This window comes from Acanthochromis polyacanthus, chromosome 12 (genome assembly GCF_021347895.1).
Source record: "Acanthochromis polyacanthus isolate Apoly-LR-REF ecotype Palm Island chromosome 12, KAUST_Apoly_ChrSc, whole genome shotgun sequence".
Classification (NCBI taxonomy): Eukaryota; Metazoa; Chordata; class Actinopteri; family Pomacentridae; genus Acanthochromis; species Acanthochromis polyacanthus.
The window spans coordinates 22,856,837-22,875,896 of record NC_067124.1 but is presented as its reverse complement, the minus strand read 5'-3'; the positions used below and the strand labels follow the sequence as shown (position 1 = coordinate 22,875,896).

The window sequence follows — 19,060 nt, the reverse complement described above, 5'->3', positions numbered from 1 at the left end:
TGATAGCTGCAGGAGGACGACTGGGATTAAATATTGCTCTCTTTTTACATGTCTCCTTCCCCTCTCCTCCATGTCACTTTCTAGATCTTAGAGCTATTTGTAGTGATCAGAAGAGAAGAAGGAACTTCAGTTTATTGATCAGTAACTTTTCAGGAAGCCAACTATTTAAAAAAGAGGCTCAATAACCTTTGATGTTGGCACATACCAATAAAACACTAGAGCATTCTGTGCGGATACGAAAAAATGGTTTTCTTGCATGATAAAGGCCTCTTAGGACTGCAGATTTTTCTTGATAATTAGTGAACTCCTTAAAGTCCATGAAAATGAAAAAACACATCATACATATCAGAAAATAACTGCTGAAAATGTGAGAAGACTGGACAATGCAGTGTTAAACTGTGGACTGCTTTTGTGGTCAGAATATTTTGGGCAGACCAGATTGAAGTTGCATGACCCCTATTCTAAAGAGTTTAACATCATAAAAACAAGTCTGTGTAAGTATCAAGGGTTCTCTCACTCAATCTGTGCGAGCGATTTCATATCTAATATGCTTGGTTCCTTTAAATGAACTTTGTCTGCATGGTTAGTACGATTAATTGGGGCTGGTGTGAATACTATTGATTGCACTCCAGAATTTCAGAACAGATGAAACCGCTTCTTTTTTTTCTCCCCACAATTTTGAAAGCTAATTTTATGTGCTTGCTGATTTTTGTGGTGGGACAAACTCAGAACACATCTTCTTTTCACCGCTTCACAAAGACTTTAGGATGAAAGTTAACTTTTTGGATTTTGGAATGAAAAAATATATCTAAATTCAATCAGTTGCACAACCCTGAGGCCAAACTGGAAAACCTTAGACTAAGGCGCTTGGGCCAGAGTGAAATCTATAAAACTGCAGCCAGCAGATGCTATTGAGACTTCTCACAACACTACATCCATTTTTGTCATAGTAAAACTAGTTAGCCCATTTGGTCTGCCAAGCTCAGTGACCTCAAAAGGACAAAAATATGTACCTTTATCCTCTGCATGTTTAGGTGAAATGGTAAATGGTCTGTATTTATATAGCGCTTTACTATACCTGCAAGGTACCCAAAGCACTTTACATGATACATCACATTCACCCATTCACACACGCATTCACACACTGATGGCGGAAGCTGCCATGCAAGGCGCTAACCACAACCCCATCAGGAGCAATTCAGGGTTAGGCGTCTTGCTCAGGGACACCTCGAGCACGACGGGGTGAGGATCGAACCGGCAACCCTTCGGTTGCAAGACGGCCACTCTACCCACTGAGCCATGCCGCCCCCAAGGTGAAGGAAGGAAACTATTCAGTGTGAACATGGCCCTCTTCAGGTAGATAAATGTTGTGATGAATTCACCTCAAAATTAAATATTTCCAATCCACAGTGTTCAGCAACTTACAAATCTATGTGCAAACATAGATTTTTCAACCAACATGGTTGAAAATGAGACACTTGTGTTCTTATGGCAGACAGTATCACCTCCTCTTAATGCTACATGACTTTTCAAAAAGGTATTGAAAAATGTAAAGCTTCTGGAGTTGTTTGGAATGAAACTTTGGAATCACGTGAATACATCAGAACCAATGAGACGCTGAGTTTACCTGTGAATGCAATACGTGGTTTGAAGAGGCTAAAAATCAATAATAAACAGGCTGCAGTTAATCTGCTTTAACCTTGCATGTGAAAACTCAGTAACTCACCACTATCTTGGCATCTCGGACAGTGTTTTCCGTCACCGTGACCCAGTACTCTGGCTGCTCCCAGTGTGGCGGCTGGTTGTGAACGTTGGTGATGATGACGGTCAGTTCCACCGAGCTGCTACGGTTCCCTCCATCTGACGCCACAATCTGCTGACTGATCCTGGATGTCTGCAGGCAGACGAATAACGATTCACATCGTTAAACAAAGGGACATGTCTAGGTGAGTGTTTATTGAGAGCTGCCTTTTCAACTTGTTCTACCTTTCCACAGCTCTTATCAAACAAATGTAAAGAAAGGCTTTTCCTATTTCTTAATGGGAAAAGGCATCTTAAGAAATCAAAGAGCAAGTTTTTGATTAAAATTTGGTCTTGTTATCTTCAAAATCAAGCATCAGTGATCAAGCAGTTGTAAAAGTCTTCTGAACATTTGTAAGATAAGGAAATATTAGAGCAGAAAGATAAAGGAAATGTTAAAATGTTGATCTTTTGATTTGTTTGTAAGTAAAAAAAAAAGTGAATAAAGAAAGTGGGTAAATCTGCCTTTACTAAATTATTGACTGAAGTGCTGTTGAAAAGGAAGTGAGAGGCAGAGAAGAAGAACAGAGACGATGACAGTGACAGAAGAACAGTCGGCATCATTCATAGCGGCCGTTTGTTTAACAGACGGATTCGCTTCAGATGGATTTTCAGTTTGACTTTGAAAGACTGTACAAAGAAGGAGCTACACACGTACGATGATGATGACAACCATTAAAGATTTACAGCAACAGTCTGTTTGATGCAACTTTTATTCTGCTGACAGTAGAAACAGAAGAACATCTGCTGACACTGGTACCATAACTTGAACCTAGAGACCTCATGAACTCATGATTCTGTAGTAAAGCTGCAATTCTTTGATTTGACTGACATATGTTGCAATTTATTGTATACATGGTGTGGGTCATTCCATGAGTTTTTTTTTTTTTTACTATTGTATATTTTTGTGACTTGGATCAACCCTGTCCCAAAAAAATAACTTTTCTGTATTACTAAATTGTTTGCATTGGAGTAGCTGGGAGGATGTTGGGGTGGATGGCAGACGCATAAAACACACGATACACAAAGGCAGTAAAGGTTTCTGGTGAGGATATTTTTTGAAAAGGTTGTACCAATTTGTGAAAATAAAGGCAATATTGAAAAGTTTTTTCAGAGATTTTCAAGAGGTTAGGTCATGTAGTTTAAAAAATTTTGGTCAGAGAAGACATTTCAATAGGATGTGAAAGGATTCAGTCTTGTGTTAGGGTTGTAAAATTAGGTTTACGTCAGGACTTACTGAACTATTACAGCCTTTTACAGCTAAAAACACTCTTTAATCCCCATAAGAATCCAGTTGTGTTAGTTTTAGGGTCTAAAACAAGTCTTTTTGGGTTGTAAAAAAAAACTGCTGATATCGCTCACCTGTGAGATTGGGTGGTTGACAAAAATCCAACCAGTGCTGGGGTTGATGTGCAAGTATGCTGGCTTCTGATTGGACAGTGAATAGGTGATTGCTGCGTTGCTTCCCTGGTCATCATCATGCGCCGCCGCTCTCAGGAAACTAGTTCCAACTGGAGTGTCCTCCCTCAGGAAATCTACAAGTGAGAAGAGATTCCCTGTCAGGCAGAGGATGGAATAATACTGCTTGTGCCAGCTACAGCAGGTATTACCGCACTGAAACAGGGAGAATACCAGGTAGGGGTCAGACATAGAAAACAAAAAGAATGTTGAAACCTGCAACTGTTAAGCTGATTGTAGCTCTATCAGATGTCCCAGATTTGCAAGCTCCAAACCACAATCCTTTTCTGACTTGTGCCTGTGTCTGAATCATGAATAGTGAATTTCATTAAATTTGACTGAACACAGTACAACATCATGTTCTGTGATGGTAAGCAGATATTATAATAATGGGAACACAGCGTTGTGTTGTGTCAGCAGTGTGTCACCTCATTTTGTCATTTCTGGGTCTCACTCTGCAAAGTCAACTGATGCATTTTTAAATTTATGAATATAACCTCCAATCCTGCTGACTGTGATGCATGTCAGCGCTTATGAGACAACAAAAACAACGAGCGGGGAGGAGGTCGGCTGCTGCATTTCCCTCTGTAATACTGCATTTCAAGCATTATGTCAATAATAATGTCCTTTTCACATTTGCGGTCTCACTGGATACATTTCAACTGAATAATCACGTCAGTTCCTGCTGAGTCTAATGTGTGTCGCGGAGAGGAAACCAAACAACCAGGAGGAGCGAACATGGGATTTGTCTGCCTGCCAGGATTCACTGCTACAACAAGGCAGCTCGGATCAGAGTGATGCTGCACATTCTTCCTTTTGTCCACTAATATTAATAATAATACAACCATGCTAATGAGCTTTTGTTCACTTAAAAGAACAAAATAAGTGAAAGTACGCAAAAGAGGATTATCACACTAAATTAGGATTTTACTTTTTCTGCTCTTTGGATTAATATAATTGATAAATGAAATAAAACTATATATGAGGAAATTAGCTTGATTGTTAAATTTGGTCATTTTTGTCACTGGTAGGACATTTCAACAAACGCTGAACCGGCTCAGTTTATTTATTTATTAAGTTGTTGGTTTATTTAACAGGGACAGTGCACATTAATAAACATTGCTGAAAATGAGCCAGAGTCAGCCTGGATTTTTCATCTGTAGTCCCTCGTTTCTGAGAGTAAGTTAGAACCGTTCAGAACCGAGAAGTTGGTCCCTGTTGGGAACCAAAAAAGACCAAAACTACGAAAATGTCATTAGTGTGAGTATCTCATGAGGTCTGTGTATAAAAGTATTTTACATACTTGCATGTATTTGTTGTCTACACATGCACAATATCTACAACCAGTGAATTACTAAAACCTTGCCGGTAAACAATAAGATTTGCCATTTTTCTTGATTATATCAAAATTGGCTGAAACATGGACACCCAATTTGGTTTAAGAGCCAGAACTTAGAATCAGCATGAGAGTTTCATTGGTATTTATCCAAGTATCTTGTCAGAGAGCTCTACTCTCAAAATATATCTGACACATTTAGCATATCTGTAAATATGACAACATTTGACAGAAATGTTGCACAGGTCAAAGAAGTGCATAGTCAGTTTCCTTTTCTTTTCAGATTATCACTGAAAATATTTTCCAAAAACACGCTTAATTTAAACTACTTTCATGTTCACAGGCATCTAAAAGTCGTTCTGCTGCCAGAGGATGCTGTTCACTCATACAGTCAACAGACTCCTCTGGATGAGAGGAAAACTCAGAATCTGTTACTGCTAATAGAAAGTGAAGTGAAAAAGCAACGAAGAAAACACCCGAGAGCTGCTGATCATGCCGTCCCCGAAGCCCCAATAATCTTTTCACGCTGCTGTTTGCGGATAATGACCATAAGATAAATAACAAGTAGGCTAAACAAGAGGTGGTTTCTGGCTCATTTTCTCCATTCGTGCAAGTATACGCACACACTCACTAGTGGTAAATGAATGCATGTCCCAGAAACATTTCAATCTGCCTTTTAAATAGTTAATGAGCCACTCTGTGCGTTTCCCTAACCGGACGAGAACTTCTGACACAACGCTTATCAAAACACATATTTGCACACATAGTAAACAAACAGAGACCCGCGGGAGGTGGCGGCGAATATTTCATCCGCCTTAGAGCTTTCCAGGATTACAAGGATGCAGATGGATATATGACAAACAGACAATTTCCACACTTCACCTGCTACCTCCAGACTCACATTGTAACACACGCAGAAGGTTTTGTGTAGAAGAGGATGTGGACAGTGTGAGTCAACAGATGGTAGAGTGGGCGAGTCTGAGGGAAGGAAACTTTTTAATGTATTGCTGCCTTGTTTCACATTGTTAGATAGACAAGATGGGAAAAAAAACCTAACTGATGAAAGATGAAATGAGCGCTGGGGGCAGAAAGCTGCTTCTGCAACTTTACAGAGTAGAACTGACGCACAAGTGGCACTAATGGCAGAATATGTACTGGCCATGAAAGCAGCGGCAGAACTATTTGGATGACTGACAGTACTGCAAGAAGTTGTACTAACTGCAGTAATACAGTAATAAGTGCAGTAACATATCAAGTGGCTACACATAGCAGTAATAGTACTCACACTGGTAGCGGCTGTTTTCAAACTTGGGGTCATTGTCGTTCTGATCCGAGATCAGCACTGTGATCTGACAGATTCCGATGAGTGGCTCCTCGGCCTGATCGGTGGCCGTCACTGACAGCGTGAACTCCCTCTGACGCTCCCGGTCAAAACTCACCGTTGTGGAGATCACACCTGACAAACATAACGATCAGGTTACCGTGGCTACAGTTACACTTACCACGTCTAAGTGTCACTACTTGGATCTTACTGGTAATCCCTTGACGCTTGAATTTATTTAAAATTAACTAAAAAAAAAAGTGTTTTCGCTTTCAAGCTGATGCTAAAATAGTGGAGATTGTTAATTTGTCTACTACACATAGAACAGATATATAATAATAAAAACAGATATATAATAATTAGGTCCCACTCCGACTGGTCCTACGAGAAACCTGTGCTTGCAAAAGGTTCCGAGGTACGTACTGAATATTCACAAGCTGCCATAGGGGAATGGATATGCTATCTGGGCTGCAGTATGAATGAATGTGGTATGATGCCAATTCACAAAAATAGGCATGAAGGAGTTAAAACTTTCTGAACACATCTAATGGCTATGTGAGGAGACTATAGCTTTTGAGCTTATGGACATTTCAAGATACTACTCTGAAGATTAAATCCAGTTTCCTACAATCTTTCTGTTCCTTGTATATTTTGAGACAAGTATTACTGATGTTGAATGCCTTGTGGAGCCTACCAGTGTCAGGATCAATGTCAAACCCAGACGACACTCCGTCTCTGTGCATGATGCCGTATTTGACCTCTCCGTTGACACCCATGTCAGCGTCATGGGCCTGGACCCGCAGGACAAACGTCCCTGGTGGCTGGTTCTCCAAGACCGCCGCATTCAAACTGTAGTTTTGACACTGAGATCACAGACAGCACAGTCAAAGAACTGCATTTAAACTATTTTTTTGGTAAACTGAACCCGTAACAAAGCATAACTTTAGTCACCTCCTGGAACACTGGCTTGTTGTTGTTGATGTCGTTGATTCCCACAATGACCTGAGCAGAGCTGCTGAGAGGGTACGGCCCACCTGATGCGTTATCGTCTGTGGCGGTGATGTTAAGGATGTACTGAGGCCCTCTAAGCCGGGGAGGTGGACTCCGCCGCAGCTTAATGATGCCTACACACACACAACCACAGAAATACACACGTTTACACAAGCACCACACTTCATACAAAGGAAAGGTACTTTCACACAAGCATGCATTTTGTTCTGCTCAATATATATTTACGACATGTCACAGCAAAGTAGTGTACGTTTTCCACTTATTTAACACCTGCAGTTTCAAGGTATTTTTTAGGTAAGAATTCTACAAAAATAATATACTGCTGGGACTTTTCGTTGTGTTGATGAGCCAACATAAGGTCAAACAATAAAGAGAAACCCATCAAATTTCTCAGATCATATATTTGATACCCAAACATGCGTTTAAGAATTCACAAAAACAACCTTTATTAAAAGATCAGAAATAAAAGCAAAAGTCAGAACTCTCATCTTCAGACCTTCAGATTAATCTGAGGACCTGTTGGAGAGGCTCAACCTTCACATTTGAGCCACCAAATGAACCTATATGCCCTGTAGTTAAAACAAACTTCACTTTGATTGAATTCATCATATACATACCAGGCAGATGTTTAATTTTGACATTCAGCATGGTGATGGATGCAGCTTCTTTTAGAGCTGACTGTGTAAACTGAAGAGAAACATTTTCTACTGTATTTATAGCAGCAACAATAAATAGAAGTTGAGGCAAACTACAACAAAGGCAAACAAAATTTTGTTGTGAGTTGGTAAGGCTCATCTTCTTATTTTTTGCAGATTTTCACAAAAATGCCAACATTTTCTAAACAGAGAAATATAAGTATGAATTGCTTTCATATCCACAGGCTTCTAAAAGTTGGTTCTGTTGCCAGGGGACAGTGTTCGCTTCACAGTAAACAGACCCCTCTGGAGGAGAGGAAAACTCAGAATATGTTATAGCTAATAAAAAGTAAAGAGAAAACTTGAGAAAAACCCTGAAGAGCTGCTGTCTCTCAAAGTTTCAGGAAAGCGAGACTGCAGGATGTTTGTGACTCCTAAAAGTTTCTGAATTGCAGCTGGATGCTTGGCCATTTTATTACCGCCTGTTTTAATCCTAGCAGGACGTCCAGCAGTGAAACAAACATTCAATAACAGTATGATGCAGGTGTCTTCACACTATAAGCGTCCATAGATTTTCAGAAGTGTTCTCAGCTGGGTGTCCAGCTAGGTTATACCCTGTATTCAACATAATTTATACGTCTCCACTGATCAGATCACAAATTGCTTACAATTCTATGGACGGTGCACCAGAAGCTGCTCAAAAACATCAGAAGAAGAATTAATTGATGCCTTAAGCAGTTCAGTTTCCACACTTCCGGAGCTGGTTTCAGTCGTCTGACTCTAATGCTTCTTAGTTTACACAGTTTTGACATTGAACAGGTCGTGATCCACCTAAGACACATGAATTGTACAAGTGTAAATGCAGTATTAGTCTAGTGAGTCAGACTACAACAGAGCAGGAAAACCAGAAGATCACAAAAGAGACAGCCGAATGAGCATGGTTTAGGGTATCTGCAGATTATTTTCCTGTCGTTTGACTAAGTGATGAATCATTTCATCTCTCCATTAAATGCTTGCTGTTGGACTTTCCCAGTCTCTGCATCCACAATGGCAGTGTAGGTAAGCATAAACAGCAACCGACATACAGAGCTTAAAAAAACACGGTAGATGAAAAGCGGAGCTGTGATGTTTACGGCTTGGTGGGTCACCAACAGCAGCGACTGTCACCACAAACAGCAGCCAGCAAAAACCTCACATTGTTCAAACTCGGGCCTAAAACAAATGTCATATTTTCCTGCGCTAACAATCACTTCCACATTAACATAACAGAGCAGCAGAGCAAACAAACAAACAAATAAGCAGCTTTGGTAGCAACATGAATAGAGACACGGAGGCTGGGAGGGTGCGAACGCATCTACATGAAAATACTTCACAACGCTTTGAAGTGACAAAGCAGAACAGCCGAACAAGCCAAAGGCCATCTGCTGCTTGGCTGTGTGTGTGTGTGTGTGTGTGTGTGTGTGTGTGTGTGTGTGTGTGTGTGTGTGTGTGTGTGTGTGTGTGTGTGTGTGTGTGTGTGTGTGTGAGTGTGTGAGTGTGTAAGAAGAAAAGACACAGAGAGTCTTAATATATAACATATCATTTATGTGCAAATGTTCATGTTTATGTCTTTTTGTGCTTGGACCGATGTGTGTAGTGTGTGTGTGTGTGTGTGTGTGTGTGTGTGTGTGTGTGTGTGTGTGTGTGTGTGTGTGTGTGTGTGTGTGTGTGTGTGTGTGTGTGTGGCAGAGCAGTGGAGCAGTGCATGCTGGGTGATAAGGTGACAGAGAGGCTTAGGGAGGCAGAAAAAGAAGCACAAACACATGCAAAGATAAACATGCAAAACATGACTGAACATCACATTGTTGCACAACTTTATCTTAAAAAGTCTTTCTCTGATGCACACACACACATCTGTAAGTCTGCTTTTGTGAGGACACTTATTGACAACACGCATTCCTTTACCCCTCACTGTAACTTCAATAACCTCAACCTAAGTCTAGTTTTTACCTGCATGCACATAAAACAGCACTGAAAAAAGTCACTGAAGAGAAGTAGAACAGATGCGACAGGAGAGATCAAAAAGCCACAGGTTTTTACCTCCCCTCAATTTAAGGGAATAAAAAGGACAAACACAAGAGAAAAGATACACAATGTGATTTAAAACTACACAAAAAATATAATAAAAAGCACAGAAAATAACAGAAATCTTACATATCAGTGAACGCCATGAATCATCACAGACAAATTAATAATATTTAGAATGTCTATAATGTAACTTAATTCAATATCATTCCACATCTGTTCACTACAATATCTAAAAGAGCATTAGTCATGTTTTAATTGCAGACGTCTGTGCCAGAAAAGTAAACTTAACACTTGTTTTGTTCACCATATGTATGCAACGTGGTATTTTCCACCGTCTTGCACATGCAAGGCTAAATTTTTGCTTTACATGGAGTTCAGCCAAACACAATAACACAGCAGCTAATGTCATGATTTCCAGTACACATGTGTAGAAGATGTCCCCATACACTCTATAGTTAATAATTTAACCATGAACTGGCCTTAACCCCCACATAGTTGTTCCCTCAAGTGAGGAGTGGCCTGAACATCCTCAACACAAACTGGCCCTCACAAACACAGACACACAAACATTTAAATGAGTGAAGCCTGTCTATGAGAACCACTGAGGACATGATGAGCAGTTTGTGTGTGTGATTCTAAAAGTGTGTGTTCGTTTTATTTATGCATGCGCGTGTGCGTGTCTTCCAGGGGGTTCACTGGCCTCGTTAATGCCACCAAGCTTTATCCCCAAATACCCGTTACCATGGCAACAACGGTGTTGCTGTGTGGTGTGAGTGATCTCAATGCAGCTGTGTGTGCGCGCGCATGTGTGTAAAAGTGATTGTTTGCGTGCGTGTTTGCCGGCATATGCATAATCATTCCGGTGTTTCTGTCCCATTAGAGACAGAGCTGCATGCTGATGTAGGTACGTGAATGCGTCCACGGCAAGAAATCTCAACAACTATTACTTAAATGAGCATGAATTGTTTTACTGATTGCATTAATTTTACCTCTTGATGACCTAGGACCTTGCCTCTAACGCTATCTTGAGAGGCAACTTTTAGCTTTTTTGCTTTTTAAGTCTCCATTTCCTATCCTCTCCTGTCTCTGAAATTTTCATTTTGTTCTGTCTGCAACACATCAGTATGGTGCCTACTGGGAGAATGTTAGACTTTTAGGAAATGCTGAAAGGATTTCTAGAGGCACATGATTGTGAAGCAGATGGTTGCGTCCTCTAGGGCACTAATGTGTTGTCCGGTGTGTGTCACATTCCTGGTGAAACAAAGTGAGAGCAGCTGCATGTGTTTGACTTCGCAAACCTCCATTACATAGAGGATAAAAGTGAGCGCTAGCGAACAGACTGGAAGATTCTGTATTAACCCCCTGAATCTCAAGCAGGAAAGGTTTTTGCTTCTCTTACATTTCTGCTTACTATGAGCTGCACCTGCACCTCTTTGGAAACAGCACAACCATGGCGAGAAGCAGCGATGACTCATACATGTATTTGGTGCAGCATGACGAAGACAATATATGCCATAAATCAGAAAAATAATTGAATTCATTTAATTATTTTTAAACCAAATACACTTGTTTCCTGCCTGCTCTTTGTAAACGCAGCCTGCAGTTTGGCCCAGTTCAGCAAAAAAGTCAAAATTTTTGTTAATTGTAGGTAAATCACTAATGGTTTCTTGGTTTTTGCGAAGGAGTGCAGACTTTTTTTCTTTTTTTTGCAGAATCTTGTTACAGAATTTGTGTTATTTTTGGGAAATTTTCAGATAAAATGTAAAGTAATTTGACTAAATATCATGATTTTAATCTTACATTTAGATAAGCAGTTCAAGAAATTTTGAAAAGTTGAAAATTGCATGACCGTTTTCCGTTTTTACAGTTAATGGCTCTGATAAATGGTGCAATTTTTAAAACAATTTAACATCTGCTGGTGGGCTTTGGGGGTCAAAGGGTTTCATAGAAGTTTAGAATGAATGCGTACATTTCTAAAATCCATATAATGACTCCTTTATTCACACGTCAATTGTAAACTCTAATCAACAGCTCAGTCGTCTCATGTAAAGAGGTGAATCACTCTGAGAATTTAAGGGTAAAACTGTAATTACTTTACAACTGTGTTACCCTGAGTGTTTAAAGCTGCTTGATGCATAAAATACCTATGGATTTATGCATTTTTCTGAAAAATAACCACGTTTTGTGTACACCCATTGTCTCTCCCTCACCTTTTTGGTTGTCCAACAGGAAGTTGCTGTCCTCGTTGCCGCCGGTGATGGCGTAGGAGACAGCATCTCCATCTGGGTCGTTGGCGTGGACGATGGCGACCAGCGTGTCAGGACCAGCATCCTCACTGAGGAAGGTCTTATAGCTGACAGAAAGGAGGAGAAAGAGAGATTTGAATTCATTTCTATCGACTTACATTATTTAGAAAGCGGGAAAGATGATGTATTAGTGAAAATAAAATAAAAAGGAGAAAAGAAGATAAATAGAGAAAGACAGCAGAAAGAAGGAGAGAATAGATTAAAAACAGCAAAAGAGAGTATAAGCAAAAGAAGAGAAGCAAAGAGGGGAAAACAAGGTAAGAAATATATAAAGTGAACTAATGACAAAGAAAGAACGAAGTACGATACACGAAATTAGAAAGTGTGAAAAGAAAGACAGAGAAGTGAGAGGAGAGGTGAAGATGAAGTGAAAACAGATGGAGAATAGCGGGAATAAAAATAGATCCTGAATTAAAAACAAACTTAATTAGCAGACTCACTGTGTAGGTGAGAGACAGACAGAGACAGGAGTGAAGCAGAGAAGAAGAAGCTGGCTGCTGATGTTCATTATCACACAAAGTCACATTAACTATGTAAAAAGTAAAGTTCAGCAGAGAAATGCTAGAAAAGTAGAAATAAATGACAAAGATTCCTACACGCTCTGGGAGAAGACGGGTGCTTCGTCGTTGCTATTGGCGACCCGGATGCGGATGGATGCAGTCCCGGTGCGAGGAGGTGTCCCTGCGTCCACGGCAACCACCACAAACTCATAGATGTGATTGGGCCGCTCGTAGTCAAGGCGACGGGCGGGGCTGACCACGCCTCCCGATGTGATGTCAAAGTCGCCGCTTGGTACGAAGTAAGAGAGCTCCGAGTTCATGCCGGAGTCACAGTCTCGGGCCAGAACTGTGGGTGGAGGAGGTGAAGACAAAAGAGGAAGAAGGAGAAAAAGGGAGGAGAAGATGAAGGAGAAGGGAAGAGTGTAAAAGGAGGGAGTGAGGAGATGAGATAAAGATATGGGAGAGAGGGACAGACGTGAAAGAAAGATATGAGACAAGGAAAGCAACAATAGAGATTTCAGAGAGAGGAGAAGAAGGATGGAAACAGGTGGAGAAGGATAAAAGAGAACGATGGAAAATGAGGGTAGGACGATGAAGAAAAAGGAAAGGAGAAAATACACAGACATAAGAGAGAGGTGGAAAAAGAAAGGAGGAGAGGAAAAAGAAGAATAGGATGAAAGAGCAAAGAGATGAGTTTGAGAAAGAGGAAGAAGAGGATAAAGGGGAAATGTGAGAAGAGAAACAAATGGAAATGTAGATAAGGAGAAGAAAAGTTTGAGAAAAAGGACAGAAACGTATTTAAGAGAACAAGGAGAGAAAGGAGGTATACAAGGTTAGGAGCAAAGGTGAGGAACAAGGTAGGGAAGTGGAGGGAAGATGTAGATGAAAGAGAGAGAGAAGACAAGGTAGAGATTTTAGAAATACATTGGTTTGTACACTGTTGCATGTACGTATAAAAGTGTGTGCAGTAATGTCTATTTTTGTGAGGACAAATTTAAGTTTTGGGGCCTTGAAAGTTTGTGGGAAAGTGAGGACTTGGCTGGGCCTTTTGAGGGTTCTGATACGGTTTCAGAGTTCAGGTTAAGGTAAAGGGGTCCGACGATGCCTTATGTCAACGAGGGTCCTCGCAAAGATGGCAGCAAAAACATGTGTGTGAGTATGTGGAGTTGGCTGTTTGCCTAATAAGAGCAAAGCCTCGCTGAAGTCGGACTGTTTGATCTCCACCAGTCACCAGCAGCTATGACAGATGGCTCCGACACGCACACGCACACGCACACGCACACGCACACGCACACACACACACACACACACACCATTATAACCACAGGTGTAGTGTGCTGGTGTTGTGTTCAGCGATGGAGGGCAAATAGTTAACCAGAAGCCGCTCCACAGATCAGTGTGTTTGTGTTACCTTGCAGCAGTGAGGTTCCAGGTGCAATGCTCTCAGGTATGTTGTCTCTGGTGTAGATGGAGTGGAGGAACTCTGGCGTGCAGTCGTTCTCATCTGTTATATGGACAACCACCTGCAGGGAGCAACTTACTGTTATTATCTGGTATATTTTATAGCACTGATGCCAGTGTGATTCAACAGATACAACCAGGTTGTATCCATGTCAGATCATCAAAGTTTTATACAAATTCCAGCTCAACCATCTCTGATTTGCCTAAAATATAGATATTTATCAAGATATTTGCATAATTTTAGCTCAATATAACAAATGCTTTGTCTTTAAAATTTTCTTTCAACCTGCTTATTGAAATTAGAGACTATGGCTGAACAACAATATCTCAGGAATTATTGTGTGATGGGTTAATATTTTTCATAAATTATGTTTCAGTTCACCCATAATTACAGACTATTTGATCTACTTGTCCATTATCTCAGATTTTGAATCAATGGCAGAAAGAATGACAATTAAGTGTGAAAATTTCAGGCCTTTATCTATCCTTTATCTGTCTAACTTCAATGTTAAAAAAAAACATTATTCAAGTGTTTTTAACAATTTTTGGGGAAATTAGTTCATAAATCAATCCAATCCATATTCATAGTATATGATAAAAATATTTCAAGCAAATCAGAAATGGTCAAGAAGAAGGTCTCTGATGAAGTGTTTCGATTACTTTATGTCCAACTCATTGTCCAGTACACATTATTATGTATTTATGATCTGTTTTCTTGGATGTTTAGTCAGCATTTGTAGCAGTCTAGACATTTTTTGGACTGTATATTTGTTGACTTCGAACTAAACCCAGAAAGTGAAATAATCAACTGGATGATTCTAGCTGTAGATTTGATCACAGGTCGATAATAACCCTGAAAGAAAGCTGTACAAATGTTTAATCAACCACTGCTCACTGGCCCACAGAACTGGAGTCAGAATCAGCTGGTTAGGAAGTTTTGGTGCAATATCAGTTGGGGAGATTTTGGCTTTGGTAAACAGGAACAGTAAATCCTGTTTTCCAGAATAATTCATGCAAACATTATGAAGACAAATGTCTCCTGCTCGAGGACAGAAACCCATTTCCAGCCTGCCTCTTTCTCTACATCTCGCCTTTAAACCTCCTAAAGCCTGAGCCTCTGCATCGCTGCCTCTCCCCCGTTCCTGCCCAGTTCACCCACTATCCTGAGCTGCTGGAGCTCAAACCAAAATGCTATTTTCTATTCCCATAAAGCCTGATTTAAGTGGTGGGGCTGCGGACTCGACCACCTGAGCACAGATTTCCTCTGCACTCCTGAACCTTCGACACATCCGTTGTCCAGTAATAACAGCAGGGCAGCGGAGGGGCATGCTGGGAGGATTTAGATGCACAGCTGCTTCTGCAGACATGCACTGAATATTTAGAAGATTCAAGTGTAAACAGTAAGAAAATTGGTTATTATTTTCACTTCAGGCCCAACAGGTGAATATGTATGTTCTGTGCCAGGGACATTCTCAATTTAAAAAATTGATACAAAAGAAAGAAGCAAACAAACACCTTTTGTTACTGCATAGATACAAAAATGAAGCACAAATTGCTCTCAGTTCTGTGGTGCAAACAGTAATCACCCTGACAATAGCAATTATTAGCAGTAAAATAAGCCGCTTTTATTGTGTGCAGCACATGATTTGTGTGATTTCTCTTTTCCTGACAAGAAAAATGGGGGCAATTTTTGCACATCAAGTGGATCAGGAAAGGTTTGAAAAGGCTTCCTTATGTGAATGAATGGATGCCATGCATGCAACAGATGTCACCAGTATCTCTGCACCTTCTGTAAACTGGACTTAAGACATCTAGAGACAAGACATTTGACCACAGTCTTTCATTTTGACTTCTTTTCTTTTTGTATCCGTCAGATGAGCTTCTGCATTTTGATTGGCCACATTTTTTAAAAAAGTAAACACTGCAGGATAGACACTTTCTAAAATCTGGCATTTATCCAATGGCTTTGAAGAAAGGCACGAAGGCTGTGTGATCACAGGGCTGTGTTTGATGTCAATCAAACTGTGTACATGTGGGTCAAGTGCAGGTTAACCTGTCACCGTCTTTGTTGCCTGTAATGCAGCCAACGGGGAAAACTGCGAGTCACCGAAAAGTCTTAAGATATGCAGATGGGAACTACCGCAAAGAAATGCAAAAGCAGCAACAAGAAAGACCGGGAAATTATTTACAACAGAGTGAAGCCAGTGGAACCCGATTATCAGGGCATTTTTTGCATCTTTTCCCGTTTATTTTCAATTTTACATGGCAGAGAAGACAATGTGGAGCGACAAAGTTCATGTGAGTCTCACAAGTTTAGTCAGATTCATTGTTGATGGGGAAAAGCATTTTACTTTCAGCGTTTACTGGGACAGAAAAAGAGAATACAGCAGTCAAAGCCAACTAGCATGTCATGCCAGAACAACTGTGAAACATTAGCTTGTATTTATGCTTACTTTACTTACTTAGCATGGGAGGAAAGTTGTATTTTTAGAAATGTTAATTTTTAAGAGCTTCTCATAAATATGAAGTTAACTACACATAATATCAAAATTTTAGACTATGAATGGACTTGCTCTTATATAGCGCTTTACTACTCATCAGAGGACTCAAAGCGCTTATACAACAATTGCTTCCATTCAACCATACGCTCACACATTCTCACTCTGGGGTGGATGGAAGTGCGGCTGCCAATCCGCGCCTACGGCCCCTCCAAACACCACCAACATTCACACGCATTCATACACCAGTGAAGAGCACTGGAGGCAAGGTGGGTTAAGGGTCTTGTCCAAGGACACAACAGCACATGACTAGGCGAGAGCGGGAATCGGACCGCTGACCCTTCGATCATTGGACGACCCGCTCTACCACCTGTGCTACTTCTGCACACTTTGTGCCAAACAAACATACTCTCTGCATTATATTTAGTTTGTAGGAATGTGGTCACCCTACCACTCATTTCATGAATTACTCTACTAACTAATAGTAATTATTAAAGGTAAAATGAGAATAATTCAATGAGTGACACACAATAACTTCATTCAGACTTGAAGCATAAAGTGTATGATATGGATTTGACTTGGCTGAATATTCATCTTGACTTGAGAGTAATTAAACACTCAAATAAAAATAATGATTTGGCACCAATTCTGCCTTTTAATCTCTTTCTGCAGCTGCGATTTAGGTCTTCTACCTGCTTCTAATCATTCCTGAATCAGTTCAATTGTAAAATGCTAAATGAGTTTACAGGTAAAATCACAGAAACACAGTTAATAGTTTAAATTCAAGAAAACACTTGAACCATTACATTTAAAAGCAAATGACCTAATTTATATATCTTTGTGAAAATGTAGGATATTAAATACACAATTTTCTTAACATAATTTAGTATGTCCCGATTTCTGTTTTCCACACTTCTTTCTACCACATTCTGGTAGGGTTTGGTAGAGGAAGGTTTTGGTGTCCACATGATGGACCAGTAGTACAACAGTGCAGTGTCACACAACATCGGGTTTCACATATTTGTAGCTTATAAGTTGTCAGCGCTTTTAAAATCTGCATTTGTAAGATATAGGCCTAAGTTCTGGTTAATGAGCAACTTTTATTACATGTAAATGAATTGTAGACCCTCGTGTCCACACAGCATGCACTGCTGTGGATAGCAACAACTAATATACACAGAAATATGCTATTTCAATTATTGAGCCAGACTATGTTAGAGATGTCTACAAAATGAATTTCAGTCCATAGCAGGTAGCCATTGGTAGTGTTTTCCATTAACATGGTGTACAAGATGCATTTTTTTGCCCAGTTGCGACAGAAAAACTCACTTTTGTCCACCTTCACACCCAATCATCAAGTGATTCTTTCCCATACAGATCGCTAAAATGTTCCGTTTAAGTGCGTAAGTTGAGAATTTGGAGTATATTGCACCGTATTCTTTGGTTTGCAGTTACTAAAGTGGAAGAAATTAAAACATTATGATATTGTTTAAGTTGTGCCTGTGATTTCAGTTTAACAGCAGTGTTCATATGAAGCTGTTGATTAGGACGGTGGAGAAAGACTGACTTCACAGGGATGATTTTAAATGTCTGATGAGGCCGAAGGAAACAGAAAATGCAGGAGCTACAGTGAGATGTAGCATTAGCACTGCTGAAGAGGCTGCTCTCTAAACAACTGACTACAACACAAACACATGCATACACACACACACATGCAGGGCCTTTAGAGTGAATCAGCCAGCCAAGCTTATAGAGCAGCTGTGGCCTTTGGGGGACGCTGGTAGTTTAGCAGCTATTCTCTGTCTGTCTCTACCATCTGGACACTGAGAGCAGGTGATAATGGATTTCTCTAGATGTGTGTGTATGTGTGAGTGTGTTAATGTGAACAGATGTAGGTATCTGCTGTATAAAGTCTTCAGAGCTTACTGAGGGAATAGGAGTCAGTACTTAGAAGCCAGTTTTATGCACTTAGCACTTTGTACTATCTGTGCTTGTGTGTGTGTGTGTGTGTGTGTGTGTGTGTGTGTGTGTGTGTGTGTGTGTGTGTGTGTGTATGCTTCACCTACATTTAATCCATAATTCTGCAAACTCTTTTACAAACTCACCAGAAAGGATCCTGTAGCTCAAACTGCTGATTCCAAACCGGTCACATGTGATCACTAAGTCTCGAATGCAGCTTTGAAGCGATGTGTTTTCACCGAGTTTTCATCATGAGAGCTTCATGAGACGCTAAGCGGTATGTTTTTTAGTTCTACGCATGCATAATGAACACATAAGCAGAATAAACAGTAAATGAAACAGTTGCATCACAGCGTCTGAATCAGCGCCAGCGCTTTCCCTCATTTGAAATTAATGAGTTTTCATCAGAGAGCGGCTTATTCAACAGTCGAGGGTCAACACACTCTCGAATGTTTTCAAAATGTGCGCGAGGATAAGTCGCGCAACTGTTACAGTGGGTTTATTCTGTTTATCGGGGGGAGGTGGAGCTGTGATACCACTTACAACACTGTGCTGACCTTCCAGTTCACACTGTAATACTTCGATGACTGTTATATTGCCTTAAGAGCTCAAGTGTGTCATTGATGTGTGAACAACACTTGAAATGCCCACGACTCTCCACCAGTCAGTAGGAGATGAATCATTTCCAAACACTCTTCACAACATCGA

The 19,060-nt window shown here is 40.3% G+C and overlaps 1 protein-coding gene across 1 annotated transcript in view; it reads right to left on the bottom strand.

The window, feature by feature from the left end:
• The window catches only part of si:dkey-22o22.2 (neural-cadherin), a 165,843-nt gene that overhangs the window by 62,816 nt on the left and 83,967 nt on the right, over nt 1-19,060 (bottom strand). The window contains exons 5-12 of the mRNA XM_022216146.2: nt 13,846-13,957; nt 12,531-12,780; nt 11,839-11,981; nt 6,867-7,039; nt 6,610-6,778; nt 5,880-6,050; nt 3,163-3,335; nt 1,727-1,894 (exon numbers count right to left, since the gene is read on the bottom strand). Of these exons, the coding sequence (XP_022071838.2) occupies nt 1,727-1,894; nt 3,163-3,335; nt 5,880-6,050; nt 6,610-6,778; nt 6,867-7,039; nt 11,839-11,981; nt 12,531-12,780; nt 13,846-13,957 (1,359 nt within the window). The remainder of the gene's footprint in view (nt 1-1,726; nt 1,895-3,162; nt 3,336-5,879; nt 6,051-6,609; nt 6,779-6,866; nt 7,040-11,838; nt 11,982-12,530; nt 12,781-13,845; nt 13,958-19,060) is intronic.